At 39.3% G+C, this 21,347-nt stretch overlaps 1 protein-coding gene and 1 pseudogene across 2 annotated transcripts in view; one reads left to right on the plus strand and one right to left on the minus strand.

Annotated features, from left to right (window-relative positions):
• Window positions 1-2,024: 2,024 nt before the first annotated feature.
• On the plus strand, window positions 2,025-6,202 carry LOC127629291 (EMILIN-3-like; annotated as a pseudogene).
• A 7,583-nt stretch (window positions 6,203-13,785) lies between these two features.
• The window catches only part of LOC127628879 (beta-1,4-galactosyltransferase 5-like), a 49,881-nt gene continuing 42,319 nt past the window's right edge, over window positions 13,786-21,347 (minus strand). For both annotated transcript variants that reach the window (XM_052105831.1, XM_052105830.1), the window contains exons 5-9: window positions 20,941-21,057; window positions 18,966-19,153; window positions 18,239-18,361; window positions 15,638-15,739; window positions 13,786-15,506 (exon numbers count right to left, since the gene is read on the minus strand). In XM_052105831.1, coding sequence (XP_051961791.1) covers window positions 15,359-15,506; window positions 15,638-15,739; window positions 18,239-18,361; window positions 18,966-19,153; window positions 20,941-21,057 — 678 coding nt within the window. In that variant the 3' untranslated portion in view covers window positions 13,786-15,358. The remainder of the gene's footprint in view (window positions 15,507-15,637; window positions 15,740-18,238; window positions 18,362-18,965; window positions 19,154-20,940; window positions 21,058-21,347) is intronic.

Here is a 21,347-nt window from a genome sequence, read left to right on the forward strand (position 1 = left end):
AAAGGTTTTTAATTTATCATTAAAAATCAATTTGTCTATAGAAAAAAATATTATTCTGGAACAGACTACTGCACTCTATTGACTTTTTGTGTCTTTTAGTCCATATCTGTTAACTTTGTTAGCAACTGTATGTGGTATTGCAATACTAGCTGATTTTTACAGATTTAAAAATCTCTTCTGGGAAAGTTTATATAAAGTTTGGCAGAGGCATGTTCATCTAATCCTTCAGGTAAACCCTTCCACCACCCCATCTCCACTCCTGTTTCAACTTCTATATTAGACGTCAAATGAAGATACTTAGAGCTTGTCTCAGCAGTTATTTTGTCTTGATTCTTGGTATTTGGCAATCAAATAATGAGTCAAGTATGAGACGATGGCTGTTTAAAACTTTTGGTTCATTCGTCACACTGGAAATGAAAATCCTGTTTTCTTTAACAGGAAAGGCTTTGGGGCAGCCAAAACATATGATCAGGGCAGATCATAGTCTAAGAGACCTGAATTCAGTGATACCACAATTTTGACAAAATATGTAGCTACTGTGTTTTGCCATTGCTGGGCTGTTTTCCTTTAAGACAGAAATGTGAAGACGCACCAGTCTTCTTGCCAGTATCCGGGTTAGTTCACTGGTCACGCTTGTAATTAGATTTGTTGATGTAAAGGGTCAGTACACTTGAAGCTCTCTGACAGTTCAGATCTCTGGAGCAGAACTGCAGCTAAACAGCAGGAGTCAGAGTTTCACTCCAGGCTCACTGGAGAATGTCAGTTCCACTACAGCAATGCATGACTTCTTTTCAGTCTTTCTGTCCTTAAGCTGCATTTTTATGGTTATGTGGGTTTCCTTCATTAAATATGCATAGTTTTCAAGAAAACTGTGTTTGTTTAACAGCCAATAGCAATAAAACAGATCTGTTTTGGGTCCCTTTATATGAATTAGTAAACAAAACTTTTATGCGTGCCATTCAAAGTCGAATGTGGGATATTGCAAAGTGGATATCTAACTTCTGATCATTAAGACATTCCAGAGATTAACAATACCATGCAATGATTTGTTTTGCAGGTGTACGAATATAAACAGAAAAGCAAATTTACCATGTGTTACACACTTGTCTCTGTTAACAGGCTCATGCAAATGATTTGCTTAAAAGTGAATGTTTATCATTAGAATGCTCCCTGGATGCAGCTTTGTTTGCGTGACTTCATTCCAGTGTTTGTGACGCTACTTTGAAACTGTAATTCTGTCGAGCGACAAGCAACTCAATATTTAAAGTAGTTAACTACCAGTGTTAAGCTACTCAAAAAAGTAATCCACTACAAATGACTAATTACTAAAGATTGTAATCAGGTTACTCTATTGATTACTAAATACAAATGTAACCATTACTAAATTCTGTATTTTAAAGCTACTTTATAAAACTCAATATTTTAAAAGAAAAGTTTAGTTTTTCCTCTCAAGGACTAAAATAATGTCTATATTTCCTCCTTGTTCATTGACTCATTAGGTCGCACATACTTTACCATTCTGCTGTCATAGAAACACAAAGAGATGTACATATTTATGTAATTCAAATGTATTCTACATAATATTATTTTAGAAATATCCAAATTAATGTACTTAAAACTTAAAGGGTTAGTTCACCCAAAAATGAAAATCATCTCATCATTTATTTACCCTCAAGCCATCCTAGGTGTATATGACTTTCTTATTTCAGCCAAACACAATCGGAGTAATATTAAAACATATCCTGGCTCTTCCAAGCTTTATAATGGGAGTGAATGGTACCTTTTTGAAGCTCAATAAAGCGCATTCATCATCCATCCATCCATCAAAAAAGTAATCCATACGGCTCCAGGGGGTTAATAAAGGGCTTCTGAAGCGATGCTATGCGTTTTTGTAAGAAAAAAATCCATATTTATACATTTATAAAGTATACTCACTGGCTTCCGGTAACGGCGGTCCGCTCGGTCACAAGAGAGTCGAGTTCCGGCATATGACGTAGGCATAGCGTAAGCTCCCATGAGAAGCGATGAATGTGGAAGTGCAGAGGATAGAGCAAAACAAAATGCTGGTCAAGAGTCTGAAGACAACAACAAGGATTTTTAAAGAAAAATGTCAGAGGATTTCAAAATAAGAGAAGAGGAGATTGAGTTTTTTGCCCAGCCCTATTTGTTTGAACCGGAGTACACCAACCAGGAACTGGACCAGGAGATGGAGGAGGCTGCAGCAGCGACACAAACAAAATAATCTGGTAGAAATAGAGTACTGGAGACGTGGTGGTGCTCATGCAAGAAATGCGAGGTAACGCCAACAGAGGCTGATCGTGTTTGCTGTCATGAATGGACAATTGGAATGACTGGATAGATGCACAAACACACCATTTTAAGACTAATACAAATCTACAGTATAGCTAAAACAACTCACTTCTTTTCGCCGTTTTCCTTTGCAGTGAACAATGTGCACTTCCGCGTATGTCACCTCTCACCAGGGCTTAAGCTACGCCTATGTCATACACCGGAACTCAATCTCTTGTGAACGTGCAAGATGGCCATTACCGGAAGCCAGTGATTATAGTTTATAAATCAGAAGGCCTTTGTGCTATCTCTCTGATGGATTTGTTTTGATTTTTCAGCCTAATGATGGCTTGCTTCACTGATAGTGACAGCTCTTTGGATCTCATATTGAGAGTTGACAGCAACAGATTCCAAATGCAAATAGTACACTTGAAATGAACTCTGGACCTTTTATCTGCTCCTTGTAAATGGGATAATGAGGGAATAACACACACCTGGCCATGGAACAGCTGAGCAGACAATTGTCCCATTACTTTTGGTCCCTTAAAAAGTGGGAGGCACATATACAAACTGTTGTAATTCCTACACCGTTCAACTGATTTGGATGTAAATACCCTCAAATTAAAGACGAAAGTCTGCAGTTAAAGCACATCTTGTTCGTTTCATTTCAAATCCATTGTGGTGGTGTATAGAGCCAAAAAGATTAGAATTGTGTCGATGTCCCAATATTTATGGACCTGACTGTATATATATATATATATATATATATATATATATATATATATATATATACATATACATACATATATAATTTTTTAATAAGTAGTAGGCTGTAAACATTAAATACTGTGCAGTATGTATTAAGGACAATTCAAATTCCATTGTATATGCAGCAGCATTAAGCTGCTATTTCCTGTGTTGCTGAACAGTTGCCTTGGCTGGGATAGCTGAGAATATGGCCGGACTGTGTATCCATATTGTCTATCTGTCTGTCTCTCCATCAGTGTTGTTTGTTGTTGCTGTGGACATGGATCAGTTGCTATAGCTGCAGTTAAGTTGGAACAGAATGAATGTGTTTTAGTGAATACTGATGGCAGTGAATACTGATACGATGGCTATTCACTGAATTGAGGCGGTGGAGGTGGAACATATCAAAAGGTGTGTCCCTGTTTTTAAATAGCAAATAGCCTTTAAGTTACATCAAATCCATGAACAAGAATTGCTGCTAGCTATTGCTAGCCAAAGGGAGGGACATTCTCATTCTAGAGAGCATATTATTGGGCAAAAATGTGTATGCAACCTGAGTGCAAGATAATGCCATAAATACTTCTGGTCCGTTTTCTCAGAAGAAACCTTTTAAATGTATATATCTGCAAAACATTTCTTTTGTTGACATTTAGAAGTACACTAGCACATGGATAACCTCAAAGACAACTGAGATGGACAGCAAGCCACAAAATTCCAAATTTGGTTTCATGGGGTCTTTAATAAGTCAAATATTTTAACATTAAATAGGGTAAAGTCTAGTAATCTTAAAATATGGTAAAATACAGGTACATATATTTTTCCTTGTTTCTTTCCTACCCTAGAATCTACACATTTCTCATTTGCTAAATTTAGTTCTGAAAGGTTTAAATGTTATTTCTCACTTCCTTCAAGGTCCTAATGCAGGAGTCTCTGGTGAGAACCTGGACCGCATTGTGGAAAATCTTCGCAGACTCTCTCAAAGTTTGGACACATTGAACAGCATGGTGGTTGGTATGGAAGAACATCTACATGTCTCTCTTCGAGAGGACACAAAAAAGATGCTGACCTCCTTGCTCAATGGTGCCCCCCAACTCCTGGATACCTCTGTGGGTTTCGGCCTGATCCCAGAAGGTGCGCCAAATGGCTTAGATGGTGATGAGAGCCTCCCTGGCGTTGGAGAGTTGGTGGGGAGGGTGACGGAGGTCAAAGATGATCTCAAGGTCAAGAGTGACATACTGGATGAGATCAATGGCATGGTAATGGTACACGATGGCCAACTCAGGAGGCTGATTGATGGTGCCACAGGGAGACCTGTCTCTGGAGCAGACCAGCGACATCTGGAAGAACTATTGGATGGCAGGCTGACTGGAGTGAGGGTAGAGGTTCTTGATGGCTTTGAGAAGAGATTGTCAGGTCTGGAGAACCACTGTGATGAGAGAATTGGTCAGGTGAGTTGTTCATTGAAGTTAAACAGTTTAACCCAAATACAGGTATTCAGCATTAAGAATAAACTGAACCTAATGATGCCCCTTCTTCCCTTCCAAAAAATAAATTGAGGTAAGAGAATCAGTTATGGCACAATATTGATGTTATCCTTTCAGTTTTTGTGGAGCATAAAATTCTTGTTGTGTCTCATCTCAGGTCCAGAAGCATTGTCATAAGGAGCTTCTAAAAGGTCATGAGCAGATCCAACAGTCACTGGACGGCCATGAAACAGGCCTGAGGAAAGAGCTGGGTGAGCTGCAGGCACAGATCCAAGGTCTGACCGTGACCGAGAGCTGCTGTGGTGAGATAAACAGCCTGACCCAGCGGATGTTTCTGGTGGAACAATCTGTTACAGGCCTGACTGAGTCCCAGAGGCAGCTACAAATGGACCTGACCCACCAGACCCTCCATTTAGAGACCTTATTGGAGACCCGGCTAGTGGACATGGAGGGCAGGATTAATGGCTCTGAACATGGTGAAAACAATGGGATTGGACCTGGCTTGGATGGATTGAAGACCTTGTTGGATGATAAGCTAAATACATTGGAGCGACGTCTTTTTTTGGCAGTAGAGGAGTTGAGCAATGCCACGGCCCCAGCACTGCTGGAGGGGCAAGTGGTGCCTGCACCTGAGACAGAGATCAACTGCATTCTGAGAAGAGTCGAGGTGAATTTGGATAGAATGCAGAAGCAGATTTCGGCCCTAGAGCTCCTCTGCTTGCTCCCCTGCTTCTATCCCCGAGACAGCCCTCATCCAGACCGGGGTAGAGGACTGTAAGGAAAATAAGAGGAATGTGATGGATCGCCTGGTCGTACAGTCAAACAAGCTGGACCATCTCAACCGCACCTTGCAGGGTCTCCTAATGCAACTCTCCCAACAGGACACAGAGGGCTCCATCCAGGGGGAAATCACGATCCTGAAGATCAATGTCAACTCTTTTAATCATACCTTGAAGGGTCTACATGATTTGGTCAGCTTGTTTACTGGCTTTGGAGAGTTGGTGGGGAGGGTGACGGAGGTCAAAGATGATCTCAAGGTCAAGAGTGACATACTGGTCGAGATCAATGGCATGGTAATGGTACACGATGGCCAACTCAGGAGGCTGATTGATGGTGCCACAGGGAGACCTGTCTCTGGAGCAGACCAGCGACATCTGGAAGAACTATTGGATGGCAGGCTGACTGGAGTGAGGGTAGAGGTTCTTGATGGCTTTGAGAAGAGATTGTCAGGTCTGGAGAACCACTGTGATGAGAGAATTGGTCAGGTGAGTTGTTCATTGAAGTTTGTATACATATGTATGTCTATGTACTTGATCATACACAAAACCATTTCTTTCACAGAGGCCATAACATGTCTTTATTTATTGTACTATAATATGTTTATTGTATATTTATGTGCATAAATATATTTCCATCTTATTTCCATATTCATATCTGTATATGTTTTTTGTCCATATTCCATTTTATTTTTCCTGGTGATCTAGTCTTTTGTATTAGAAATAAAATTTCAAATGTTAATCCAAACTCAAGCTAATCTGTCCTTAAGTTTATGCCACCCTTAACAGGCTCTCTTCCTCGGCCAGGGATGAAGGGTTAATAGCACACTTTGTGCTATTAATAAGTAATGACGGCAATGATGGCATTGTGTTGTGACCTCAGACAAAGACACAGGACGTTCCTGAGCTGGGCTGTAATACCACCCACGGTTTTAACAAGGCCACTAGCATCTGCAGGGCAAACAGTGTGTGAGAAATGAGTGTCAATATTTGTTTGAGAAATGTGTGTTTATGCTAAAGTATATGAATATCGCTCAACTGGAAAGAGTGTGTTTATGGTTTATCATAATGATATAACTAGTAATCCTGCTCTTTGTCTTATATGGCCTGCTGGAAGAAAGAACAAATAAGAGGACTCCTGTGACATTATTAGCTCTCCTCATTTATTTGATCAAACACACACACACACACACACACACACACACACACACACATACACACACACACACACACACACACGTTGTGTTTCCATGTTTTATGGGGACTTTCCATAGACATAATGGTTTTTATACTGTACAAACTTTATATTCTATCCCCTAAACCTAACCCTACCCCTAAACCTAACCCTCACAGAAAACTTTGTGCATTTTTACATTTTCAAAAAACATAATTTAGTATGATTTATAAGCTGTTTTCCTCATGGGGACCGACAAAATGTCCCCACAAGGTCAAAAATTTCGGGTTTTACTATCCTTATGGGGACATTTGGTCCCCACAAAGTGATAAATACACACTCACACACACACACATTGATCTGATCCGAAGCTACTTGTACAGGTGATCTAATTATATTGGATTGTTTTGAGTCAGATTCACCAAATCATCTTTGGATCTGTTTTATTTATGTGACATGCAGTGATCTCAATACAATTCCCAAACATTACAATTTGATCCATTCTAACCTGGTAAAATATTACATATTAAAACCCTGAACCAATATTATAATCCTCCATTAATTCAGAATCTTTGATTGTTTGAGATTAAATACTAGTTTAATGCTAACCGAAAACTGTGCAGTGGGACAGAACATAATGCAAAAATAAGCATTTGACCTCAGTATGACCTCATCACATTCCATATTTTTCTTTACATTTGGCAGTCCAATAAAATAATGAGGCAAGATAGAGATCTGATAACTTTCACTTCTTTCATCACACTGGAAATTGAAGGCCATGTGAACACATTATATAATGAACTGCAGAAATAGTAAAGAGTAGTTTAGCAGTATGCCAGAAAGGACGACAGAATTGTGAGTTTGGGGTGAATTAATCCTGTAAATATTTCATTTATGTAGCTCATTTTCATGCACTGAGTGTCTCTTACTTTCAACAGAGAAACTAAATGAGCCAAACATTTCTCTCACCATGTGTCATATCGTCCAGTCCCATCTACCATGTTATAGAGATGTTACATTGACAATGAAGCAGTGTGTATTCACAGAGAAACTGGCGTCCTTTAATAATAAAAATAACTCTTCCTGTTTAACAGCATTGTGCTCATGCACTTCTTTTCAGCAGACAACTGTGCAGACTCAAAAAGCCACAGTAAAAAGAAAAGATCATGACTGTGTCAAAGAGGAAATATGTACATGATGAATTTGAATGGATTACTTTAACTGGGCTTTATGAAATGAAACAATAAGGAAATGAAATAATGTGTATTACTAAACTATAATTTGGGGGGCAAACTTGTCCCCAAAAGTTTAATCTAACAAAATCTCTCTTTTGAAACATTTGGGTATGTCATTGATTCATAAAATCATATTTTTTACTCTAAAAAGCAAAACAAAAAGTGTTTTCAGGGTTGTGGGTTAGTCTACGGTCATTATAATTAGCTTCATTAAAACAATAGAAGTCTATGAAACAGTATGTCCTCATTTAGACATTTAAAGGAATATCCCGGGTTCAACACAAGTCAAGCTCAATCGACTGCACTTGTGGCATAAATTGATTACCACAATAAATAAATAAATATTTCAACTTATCCCTCCTTTTCTTAAAAAATAAAGAAGAACAAGCAAAAATCGAGGTTAAAATAGGTCACTTGTAATGGAAGTGAATGTGGTTCATTTTTGGAGGGATTAAAAGACCGAAATATGAAGCTTACAATTTTATAAAGCACTTACATTCATTCTTCAGTTAAAAACAATGTATTATTTGAACTGTAAAGTTCTTTAAATTGTCGATTTTACAGTAATTTTCGTCATGACAACGAAGTTGTAAAATTGGCTTTCCCCTTCTGTCACTCTCTCGATGTTGTGTTGAATTAAGTGACACAAGGGGTCTTCCTTGGACTCCGAATCGTACCTCTGAACCTGAGAAAAGGCCAATGTCAAGTTGGCAGACAGAATTTGCATGCCCCGCCCCGGACATACGGGTATAAAGAGAAGCAGGGCAGCAAATGCCAGTCAGAATTTTTATTCGGAGCTGAATGGTTGCAGCAAGCAGCTGAGTTTCACTCCTGTTCCACTCACCTCTACCAGCGAGAAGCATTGTTGTTGGATCAGCACGGCGCATTTCCAGCTGGCGTCTCTCTCTCTGCACGCTGTGCAGTTCACACCGCTGGGTGCTTCGACAGCACTTTCTCTCTGTTTAAAAGAGTGTATTTTCTCTAAAAGAGTCTGAGTTTTCCACTCACAAAAAGAGCAATACACAGCGGCGTTGAACGTCCTTTTCAGGACACGTCTTTTTGAAGATGCCTTTCCGCCCCGGTGTTATTCCTGGATGCGGTCGATTTCTCTCCAAGAACGACGGCGAAAGACGCTGCCTCGTGTGCCTGGGTAGCGATCACACTGAAGCGGCGTTCGTGGATGGTTCATGTTCTCACTGCGAGAACATGACCATGGCAACGTTGTGGTCTCGGCTCTCCTTCCTAAAGGTGAATGCCACTTCAGCCGCCCCCGCTTGGACTGGAACCCCCGTCCTCCCCACAGCCTTCGCAGCTTGACAACTGGTACCTCGGCGCCCGGCGGCGCTCACAGCCATGCCCCCCGGTACCATTCTTCCAGGAAGTGCATGGCAAGCTGACACCGTCGTCGAGCACCTTGTGAAAGGGCACCTTTCACTCCCATAACCGACCCCCTCGCTTGTCTGCTCTCATTACCATGGATGGCGGAGCGGCCCACGGGTACACGGAAGTCCCCCAGGTGGATAGGGCGGTTGAGATCCATCTGTGCCCAGAGAACGCCGCCACCTGGTGAGACAGCCTGGTACTACCCTCTAGAGCCTGTAGGACGGCGTCATCACTGACCTCCAAAGCCTACAGCGCCGCTGGTCAGGCCGTCTCCGCCCTGCATGCCATGGCTCTCTTGCAGGTCCATCAAGCCAAGGCACTTGGGTAGTCCTGATCCCGATGTGCTGCAGGAACTGCGCTCTGCCACCGACCTTGTTCTCAGAGCCATGAAGGTCACAGCGCAGGTACTCGGGTGGGCGATGGCCACCCTCGTGGTCCAGGAGTGCCACCTTTGGCTGAACGTGGTCGAGATGCGCGCCGTTGAGAAGGCTAAGTTTCTCAATGCCCAGCAGTTCTCGGCGGTAAAGAAGCAGACGGAGGCAATTTCTCACATCATGCCATGGCGCCGCCCAACCAGCGCGCCCCACGCCCAATCTGCTCGCCGAGGGCGTCCCCCTGCAACCAAACAACGGCAGGCAGCTCTGCAACCTGGGCTCAGCTCTCAGCCCCAGCGTCAAGCACCTCGCAGGCGGCGTACACCCACCGTCTCCAGGACCCCTTACCAGACCAGGAAAGCTCCGAAGCGCTCCTGAGATGGGCAACCCAGGCAGTCGGATGTTCGCTCGGAGGTGGTACCAAGACCACTCCATCCCCCGGTGGAGTGCCAGGAGGAGAATCCTTGTTTTCCTTATTTTCATTTGCCGCACACTCTCCGGGTTGCGGTACCCCCATGTTCAATAAAAGAGCGATTTCCCCACTCCCTGGGTCATCCAGCTGGTGTGGGCCATTCTCACGTCACCCTAGACCTAGAACTCTACAGTCCTGGTCCCACGGACGCAGCTCCTTCGCCTCTGGCCCCGCGAATGCTCCGGAGCAACGTTGTGTTGAATTAAGTGACACAAGGGGTCTTCCTTGGACGCCGAATCATACCTCTGAACCTGAGAAAAGGCCAATGTCAAGTTAAACAGAGTAAAACTCAGTCTCAATGACAGAGCGGCTCACCAACGAGCGCGCTCAGTGCCCAGGTGCCTCGCTCACTTCGAGCCCGGCACAGCAGTTCCTCTAAAACAATTCCAGAGGCTCCTGGGGCATATGGCATCCTCAGCCGCGGTCGAGCCGCTCGAGTCTAAATACATTTTTGTGGTAATCAGTATTATGCCACAAATGCTGTCCATTGAGCTTAACTTGTATTGAACCTGGAGCATTAATTTAAGCTAAGTAATTATTTTTGGTGCCACAAGTGGTGTAGAAATCAAACATTTCATCATTAATAACTGAGCATGCACACACACATAAAGTACTAAAACAAAAGAGATTGCTATTACTTTTATTGGTGTACTTCAGACATTTCAACAATAATAATAGAAAACAAAGATCTCACATACAAAATGTCTCTACTCAAACTTATATTCATACACAAACACTAAGGCCCAGGCATGTTGTTCGAGTGGTAAATGGCTTAATTTCAAGGAGACCAGATCTCCTTAATATAATATTTCATTTTCTCAAAAAATTTCAACTGTCTAGATTTTATACAAAGATCAAACTGAAAGTCTATTTTGGAGATTGATGTACAGATCTGGCTGTCTAAGGAAGAAATTGAACATGTTTTTGGCAGACAAAATATCTTCTAATACGGCCTAAATATGATATGTCACAGAGGAGCCTCTTTATCAAGACACATTATACTACAAATAGAATTTAAGGCCAGTCATGATTAAATAGTTCAATACAGCTCATGGCATTGAGGTAAATGGCACCAAATTAATCAAGGGCTCCATTTTTCTTGCAGTTACTTTTGAAATGTTTTGTTTTTGCTTCAAAACATACACAATATGTACAGGAAAATAAACACATGAACATTTTTAAATATATTTGTTTATAAAAAATAATAATAATTGTAAAATATGATTATATATAGAAAAAATAAAGAGGTTTTAAGGCAGGCAGCCAGCTGTTCAAGGGAATTGTCCTTGTCATTTCAGCTGGAGCAGAATGGGTTATATAGTGGATTTGAGTGTACCAATGATGGGGTCCGCAGCAGCGTTTTCCTACAGTATGGACTCAAGCTGGTCTTACGTCGGATTCAGAACCAGTATTGGATTGTGTACAAAAGTGGGTTATTTCCACCCAAACTATCTTTGAATCTTCCTTCCACTATTCATACAATCCTTATTAATAATACAAAATAAAAAAACAAAGGAATGCTATGTATTGCTTCTACCAAGTGATAGCAAAATGTTGATTATTAGCATACACAGGCATTAGTATTTGGACTAAGAGAATGAAAAACACTAATTATTACCATGAGTTAAAAAAGATTCCAAACATTGGAGCAAATCTACATGGTCATCAAACATAGAGGGAATCAGAATTTAGGGAGACCCGATCTGCTCTGTGTGAATTTCCCTTGAAACACACACAGTTTACCTGCTACACAGACAGATTACTCTGCCGAGACTGTCGCATCAATGCAGCAGAGTGTAATTTATCTAAATCTTGTACAAGACAGAAGTACTGCGGCAGTATCTATATCTGATGTTATAGATATACCAATATCTATAACATCAGCACCATCAGTTACCTGATACTGTCTATCTAACAGTCTCACTCTCACGTGTTTTCATGCGAAACGGTCTCCCATTCGGTTTAACCACAACAAACGTGATCAACCTCACATGTCATAAGAATCAAATTTTAGCGCTTTCTACATCACAGTTCTTATTGTTTCCCTCAAAATTATCACAATGACGAAAAAATAACAAAAATGTTCATAGGAGACTGAATAAATACGAGGGCCAGCCTCTGTGGTTTGATTAATGCACATATAAAATACACATTAACAATGCCTAAACCATCTCTAAAAGACAAAAACTCCCGTGTAATGACAATGTGTAAGGTGGTAGAATGGCTTTTTTTTGTGAAACAAGAGCAGAATGAACCCTGCGTAAACTGTTCATAAAACTGATATAAATCGACTAAATGCACCAATTTATGATTTACACAAATTCATTCTGCATCTTTCATGAGAAAAAATTGTTACATCAATAATTTACATACTGTCGCACTGATGCAACAATTTACATATGAATGGTTTGACTATTCGTCCAGCTTGTTTTTCGAGAACATAAATTGTCGCAACAATCTGACATTTTATATAAGAACGGTTTCACAAACAGTTTTATCAGAAATTTTCTGGATAGTTGTGTTCAAGGGCATAGATTTGTCTTGAATATTGGGGAGGTTATAGTGTGAAGAATTTACATGTTTCCACTTATCATGGGGGGTGTTGTACTTGCTTTTTTTATTATGGGGGTGGGTTTACCTACTACCCATCCTCCCTGGAACCCACGCCACTGGCCGTGTTGAGGCAACAATTTATGTGAAAATGGTTTTACAAATGATTAAGACCAAAATTTGCTCTCCTTGTGTTTCTTGAACATAAACTGCAACAATGTTACACTTTATGTAAGAATGGTTATACAAACAATTTACATAGTAATCCTTTCAGCTTGCATGTCATCAAGTCAAATGTTAGACTCACTGAGCCTGGGTAGCTCAGCAAGTTTTGACACTGACTACCACCCCTTCAGCCAGGTCTCCTAAGCAACCAAATTGTCCCGGTTGCTAGGGAGGGTAGAGTCACATGGGGTAACCTCCTCATGGTCGTGATTAGGGGTTCTCACTCTCAATGTTGTGCGTGGATCGCGGAGAGTAGCGTGAGCCTCCACATGCTGTTAGTCTCCGCGGTGTCATGCACAACGAACCACGTGATAAGATGCGCATATTGACTGTCTCTGAAGTGGAGGCAACTGATTTTTCCTCCGCCACCCAGATTGAGGCGAGTAAACTCGCCATCACGAGGACCTACTAATTAGAGGGATTTGGCCATTCCAAATTGGGGAGAAAAGGGGATAAAAATAAAAAAAATAATAGTTTTACAAACAATTTAGGTGAAAAAATTATTTCTACGTGGGTTTCAAGAACATAAATTTTTACCTCAATGCATCAGTTGCGTAAGAATGGTTTTCTGAATGATTTAGAAACTTTACTGGAGGTAATAATGGTTCGCCGAACAATTTAGATCAAAATCCGTTCTGCTTGGGTTTCATGAACATAATTTTTACATCAATGGTCATATTTTTATGAACGATTTACACAGAAATTCGTTCTGCTCTTGTTTCATGGACATAAAGTCTTGCCATCAGTGTGGCAATTTACATAACAATGCTTTTACAAACTACAGAGCCAAATCAATTCTGATTATGGTTAGTGAAAGTAAATTGTCGCATCGATCCGTCACAACGTAAGAATGGTTTGCTAGCAACTTACACCAAAATCCGTTCTACTTATGTTTTTTGAAAAAGGCCCAAAGTGAGTGGTTTACTGTGAGTTGCTCAGTCTGTGAAACATTTGTCCAAATCGCGCTCAGTAGATTAACTGACATCACACAATGGTCGGAATTATACAACGTCAAATATGGCCATTTTTAGTTGGCCCAATAGTAGACTAGTTTTATCACACACACACACACACACACACACACACACACACACACACACACACACACACACACACACACACACACACACACACACACACACAATATCATCAGTGCCTTTTGTTAATACCCAAAGGTGATTAAACAAACATTTTACAATAGAGAGGCAGCAGCATATTGCTTAAATCCAAAGTACACTGATTTGACCAAGGTGGGCAGGGCATGGGTAACACTCCTACTGTGGAAACTAAATGGGGGGGGACCCTCTGTAAACACAAGCTACAAAATGCTTGTTTGACAGAGAGCCCTGTGTTTTAAGCAGTCAACAGATGTACACACACAAACAGCTTGACTGGATATCAAATTGTGAATCTATCAAGTCACCTAGTCCTAGTCTAAGTCACAAGACATGTATCCTGCAGCTTCTCCTTTAAAGTATTGAGCTAGGCCATGTTCGGAATAGCATACTATCCTGCCACATGTACTACTTCTGCAGTGTATTGCATGTCAACTGTGCCAATTGCATTGGAATCCTCAGATGACATACTCCATTTACCAAAATGAGCAGTATACAGCAGAGCAAACTGCAAGAAATACTGTATGCTATATGTTCCAGTGTGATGAACAAACCAGAATTAATATCGGTCTTGTTATCAATATTTGGTTTGTTGTTTGGGAATTGGGAATGTGGATGTGAAAATGCAAAATAACCATGTTTATTTTCAAGATTATAGCTGGACGCAATTTTCTAAATTAAACACGGTCATGTGACAACAATGTTTAAAATGTTTATCACTGCATAATGCATAGCTTCACATACTGTTTTCATACAGTGTATACTGTGAGGTATGCAGTGAGCAGTACATTAGCATTATAATCCGAAAATAGCCAATGCTCGGGTTGTTAAGCACATGGTAGCTCTTGCTTTCAGTGTTGATGTCATAATATCGAGAAAAACTGCCATGACAACTTGCGATATATATATATATATATATATATATATACATACCTGTAAGTTAGCATGTTTTTACTATGCAGCTTTGATAACTACGCCATGTTTCATGAGCACTTCATCACTCACACACTTGCGAATACACACACACTCTCCCTATAATGTTAGTGCATGCTTGTTTATTGTATATTTCATGATTAGTTTCATCTGCAATTATTTGTTTCTATTCTAACACAGTACCAGCTGTGTTTGTTTCTGGCGCAGCTCCTGTGATGGCTATTCTGAAGTTGTTAGGCATATTAACTAGTTCACTAGCTTTTCTCACTCTTGCTGTAAACATGTGACTCCTCACCAGCGGTGAGGGTCTTATATCCTCAGAATGGATCCATTTAGATGATAGATGAGCAATAAAAGAGTATCAAAAGATCAATTGATCCACATAAAGCACAAATGAGGTGAAATGTGATGTAATCTTTAAAAAAAAAAAAAGAAAATGGGAGGAAATGCTGTAAAAAAATTTAAGAAAAGAAAATAGCTTTGAGTGTTGATGAGCTTTAGCAATTTCCAGCTCTCTCTTTTGTAAAAAAATAGGCTCAAAATGGTGATTAGGCATGTGGCCATGCTAGCCAGAGAGAATATGAGTGTCCCTGGTATGAGGTCAGTAGTCCGCAACGGGGGCCAGTTCTCGACTGAGCGTCACTGAAACATTAGTGTAGAGACTCCTCTGGGACACTAGGGGGGAGTAATTCAAGTTATTCAAGCCATCCATTCTCTGTCTCTCCTTGGATCTTCGAAGCAGCTTGTATCTGAAAAACAAAAAAGGGAGAAGGTTTCATTAGGCTTATGAAAGATGTAAGACCCTGTCCCAAATGCCACCCTCGGGGCCTAAGAATTGGAGATATGAAGAAGAAACTTGTCTTTGCCGTCCTGAGCTTACCTGCCCAGGAACTGGACTTCCCCTCGGTGGTGGTGCGGTATGGACATATAACGGCCAAATTCTCCAGGCGGCCTACTCACGTTGTAGCCGGCAAACTGAACCCTGGTAAACACACACATATACGTGCCGATTGAGTCTATGTTCAATTCTAATTCCAAAAAAGTGCTGATGCTCTTGCAACAGAGCAAATATAATGAATCAGAAATAAATGCAATATCATTCTTGCAAAATATGTTTACATCTTTATAATCTCTATAAATATTTTCTATTTCTAATCTTTATACATCCTTATAATCCCCATCCATAATTGGACTACCCTGGTCACACTGAATGTTTCATGCTGTAGATTCAAAAGAACTGGCTCATAGGAGTCACTTGTACAGGAATCAGACTACACTGGATGCACTATATGTTTTACGCTGTACAGTAGATTAGAAAGAATCAGCTCATTAGAGTCATTTGTTCGGGAATCAGACAACACTGGACACGCTGTAAATTCAAAAAGAAACGACTCTTAAGAGTCAATTGTTTGGGAATCAGACTACACTGGATGCACTATATGTTTTACGCTGTACAGTAGATTAGAAAGAGTGTTTCACACTGTAGATTCAAAAGAACTGGCTAAGAAGAGTATTTTTTTCGTGAATCTGACTACACTTGTCATGCTTTATGTTTCACATTGTAGATTTAGAAAAATTTGCTCTGAAGACTCATTCATTCGGAAATCAGACTACACAGGTACACTGTAAGTTTCGTGCTGTAGATTCAAAAGAACTGACTCATAAGAGTAATTTGTTTGGGAATCGGATTACACTTAATGCAATGCGAGTTTCAACCTGTAGATACAAAAGAACCAGCTCAGAAGATTCATTTGTTAGGGAATCTGAAGACACGGGTAACACTGTAAGTTTCGCATTGTAGATTCAAAAGAACTGTCTCATAAGAGTCATTTCTTCAGGAATTGGACTACACTAAATGCAATGTGAGTTTCACACTGTAGATTCAAAAGAAGTGACTCAGAAGAGTAATTTGTTTTGGGAATCAGACTACACTGGACACAGTGTAAGTATTGCGGTGTAGATTAAAAAAAACTGACTCAGAAGAGTTATTTATTTGGGAATCAGACTATACTGTCACGCTGTAAATTGTAAAGAACCGGCTCTTAAGAGTAAATTGTTTGAGAATTAGACAAGACTTGATGCACTATATGTTTTACGCTGTAGATTTGAAAGAATCAGCTCATTACAGTCATTAGTTCTGGAATCGGACAACACTGGTCATGCCATAGATTCAAAAGAATCGGCTCAGAAGAGTAATTCATTCGGGAATTGGACTACACTGGACGTGCTGTATGTCTTACACTGTAGATTCGAAAGAATCAGCTCATTAGAGTCATTAGTTTGGGAATCGGACAACACTGGTCACACTTAGTGTTTCATGCTGTAAATTAAAAAAAACTCTCTCTCTGTTCAGTAATTCAGTAATATGTTCAGTAAATGTACTACACTTTATGTTTTGTGTAAAAAGGTGTCTCATAAAATAGCCGAGTTAAGCTTGTTCTGAGCCTGCTCAAAATTCTCTGTAAAGATGCAAAGGCCAGACTAAATTGTACCTGCTCTGATGCACCTTAACCCCATCGTATCAAAGACAGTTCCGATGCTGCATTTATTCTGTGTAAATGAGAGGCAGCACCAGAGCAGCCTTAAATTTGTTTGTTGTCATGATAGAGTATATCTTTCTTAATTTAGTGCCATATTTAAAAGTATAACTTTATATTTTTCATTAATTTCATATTTCTATATTCATAATTTTATATTTTAAATATTCATCTCATAACATTGTTTATGCATTTGTAGCTGCTGTTTAAATGCATTAATAAACTGCACTGAGCAGCACTAAATAGTCTGTATAAATACAACTAAATGCCACTTCAGATGCAGCTTCTGTGCCACCTATGCAGCACAGGTAGAGGGGCAGCACTCTACAGGAAACACTATCAAAATATTTTAGTGTTTGTGTTTTCCATCTGCATTCGCAGGAAAAATGCACTTTTGAGTATCATCCCATGAAAGTCCTATTTTTTAAACTGAAGGTCTATTTAGTAGTTCCAGTTTCTTTTTTTGATTGAATTACAGTTTCATATTACTTAATCACATGCTTTTCAAACAAGTAACATGCTTAAGCCATTCTGAGCAACGTACTTCATTGGTGTCGTAATAAATTAGTTTTAGGGGCAAAATCGACATATATCCTGAAATAAATAGATGTACGTGTGGTATAAGCAGAATAATTGACTCCACACTGTTAAGAAATGCACTTTGCATCATAGTTTTATCATTAACTATACCTTACCATAGGTCATTACCACCTCTGCATTCATTTTCAATAGTTCAATTGTCCGTTGTCAGATGATTATTCCAATTTAAAGATACAATACTGTACATTCAGCAGGATTTAATCAATTCAGTCCAGCTAACAATACTGTCATTTAGAGTAAAGTGCCTGCTAGAAAACATTTAGAGGAGAGTCTCTGAAGAAACTACATGAGATCATTGTGTTGTCAAATCAGGTGTATTGCCCTGCAAAGTTTCACCCTCTCACCTGTTCCAAAGGTCATCGTCCTCGCCTCCCCAGCCCCAGAATCCATTTGGAAAACCGTTTATCTTTTGAAACTGTTCCACAGTGAGTCCACTGACACCACCAAAGAATTCCTCATACGGAAGCCTGCGTGTTCAAAGAGATCAAGATTCAACTATCAAAGCCACATACAGTATAGGGGAGATCAGGGCTACTTGTCACAGGGGTAAAGATAAAGTTTTGCATCAAAAGTCCAAATACACAAATGTGTGTTTTTAACTAGAGGTGGTTTTGTATGTTGGTTTCAAATGTCAGGTTGGTGATGCAAGTGGTCACATTTTTATTTGAGAAGTGTATACTGTATATTAAAGATGGATTTGGATATTTATTAAAACATATCCTTTTGTGTTCTACATAACACAGAAAATCATACGGGTTTGGCATGATGAAAGATTTTTCATTTTTGGGTGAACTATTCCTTTTAATTGCAGGTTCCAAAATAGTGTGACAACATGTCCCACTATCAGCACCAATTTGTGTACAGTGAACTGTTATTTTTTCCTGGGCAACAATGGTGGAAAGGTTCACAGCTTATATGTAGCCAAGATTTTAAGGTATGTAACTATATAGAAATGTACTTTCTAAATTGAACATACCCTGAGAAATGTTCACTGGAGTTAAAAGTGAGACAACTAACACTAATCTCCCTTTAAAGAAATGCAGAACAGTGCTGGGTTTCACAAAGACTTACATGTATGAGTACTTGTTGAGTTTAACCGCAAAGTGTCTTGGCATTTCACCACAGCCGTAGTAGTTGCGATCATTTTCCAGAAGGTGGTCAACATCGTGGAAAATTACGCAATCCCAGTTCAAGTCCTTCATGGCCTCTTTAAAACCGACGTTAAACAGCATGGCGCGATTAAATGCTTCATTCTCAGCCTGTAGATGCACAGAACTGTGTTAACTTTCTGTCAGGATAGCATGAAGTACTACATGAGTCAATGAGTTTACACTCTTTGAGATTGAAGTGCTGAGCTAAAACCAGACTAAGGTGGTTTGCTGGTCTCTTAGTCTGGACAACAGTAGCTGACACTCCGAACGGTCACAACAGCAGTTCTGGTGGGAAAAACGTGGATTTTTAATGTCACAGTTTGCTGAAGTTACGCAGTACTCACGTCAAAGCAAAACATAATTACAAATCAAGCTCATTGTTTTCTGAAGTCACAGAATTAACCCAAAATAAAATATGAGTAAAATTATTGTAAGCCATTCATAGGTAGAATTCTCAGAAAAGAGTAAAAACTGTGTCACTTTTTAAAAGAAGCACATTTCTAATTGTGATACTTTTAAAGCAACATTTTTTAAGCAATATTTTTTATTCATGGGTATTTCACCAAATATTATTACATACTTGGGTCGATAGCACATACAGTATATCTATCACTAATGGATCTCTTTCAAAGTATTTTCAAGACGATTAGAAAATAATAGAATACAATATATTTTTATGTTTTAACATATCAAAGAGATGATGCAACAAATCAGGACAAATCTAAAACAGGATTCATTACTTTCCTACTGAAACTTCATGAAACACAACTGGCTGTATTGAGCTACACAAAACAAATAAGTTACACATAAGTTACACATATTCATTTTTGCAGGCACTTATTGAGTCTAAAAAGATGCACAACTTACATAATTTCAGTAGTGCAAAACAGTCAAATCATACTGTTCATGCTATAGTTTACTTCCATGTTTCTTCTTCATCCAATAGCAATGTCAAATGTAAATCAAGTCAATCACTGAAACAACAGCGCCACCGTGAGTAACAAATAACATGCACCGTATAACATGTCTGTGAACGCATATGGGATTCTGATAATTCATCATTATTGCTCAGAAAACTGACATGAAACTATTTATTTATTAGTATGAATATAGTATCTCTTGCAATACACATATAAATAGATATCCTGTGATGGTAGACTTACATATATATGAAATAATAATACAAATATAATTTATGGAAGTATAAAAAGATGACACTATATACAGTGTCTAGGGTCTCTAATGACCCTATATACTTTTTGTACTTAAGCAAAAATACAATTATATATATTCTTGCAATTATTATATATTTTTTGGTATTACACTATCTATAATAGATAGACTGAGGAATACTAATGAGGTGTGGGTATCCACCTTTTTTTTCAGCAAATTATAGCGCCGCCATTAATAGCTTCCAGCAATTTAACTGTACAAATAAAGTACATTATTGATTACAGGCTGGCTATAAATGTCAACATATTATTGACATTAATTAATTTTCATAAACACATTGGTTTTGAGTGCATAGTTTTACCATTTATCACATTTTGCCATCATTTAATCACACACTGTCATATCACATCACTGCTACAAGGGAAATGGAAAACTTTTGCACTTGTGTGATGCTGCATCTTCACCATTAGGTGTCAACGCAACATAAACAAAAATACTACTAAGTGCACCTTTAGAACATTGCTATTTTTTAAGTATCAGCAGAGCAAGATTGCCAGAACAATCTGTTTGTTTGACAGATGAAGGGAGGTGTTGCAATGCCTTAATTTGAAGAGTCATTATTTTAGAGGTGCAGAAATGACACACTTGACCTTTAAGCTGCACAAAAGACATTTAATGTACACACGTGACAGTATGATAATCTTGTGTTGTGTTTCTCTGACCTGTTCAATGACGTAGAATGCGAACTGCAGTCTCTGTCTCTGCAACACTGGGATCAGGTGACGGAAGAGTATCGGCAGGTGCTCGTGACGATTTCTAAAGGGAACCAAAATGGCCACCTAAAACAGATGGAAGAGGAAGATGAAAGAGAAACTGAGTAAATACTTTCACTTCTAGTGCGTCTCTTTTAACCACATTGCCGTTACAGGAACATTGCATGAGTTGTGGGAGACATTTGTTTTTTTTTCTGTTCCTGTGTAAACGTAGCATGTGAACCAACTCAGAAAAGCCAGCTTTATATAGGAAAGTTTTTCAGAAATCTAAGCTTCGTTTTGCTCACTGTGGTCAGGTGTGTGTGATAGGGGTAGGTGATTGTATTTACAATATATTCAAGTATATTTTGTTTTCT

This window comes from Xyrauchen texanus, chromosome 35, assembly GCF_025860055.1.
Source record: "Xyrauchen texanus isolate HMW12.3.18 chromosome 35, RBS_HiC_50CHRs, whole genome shotgun sequence".
Taxonomy (NCBI): Eukaryota; Metazoa; Chordata; class Actinopteri; order Cypriniformes; family Catostomidae; genus Xyrauchen; species Xyrauchen texanus.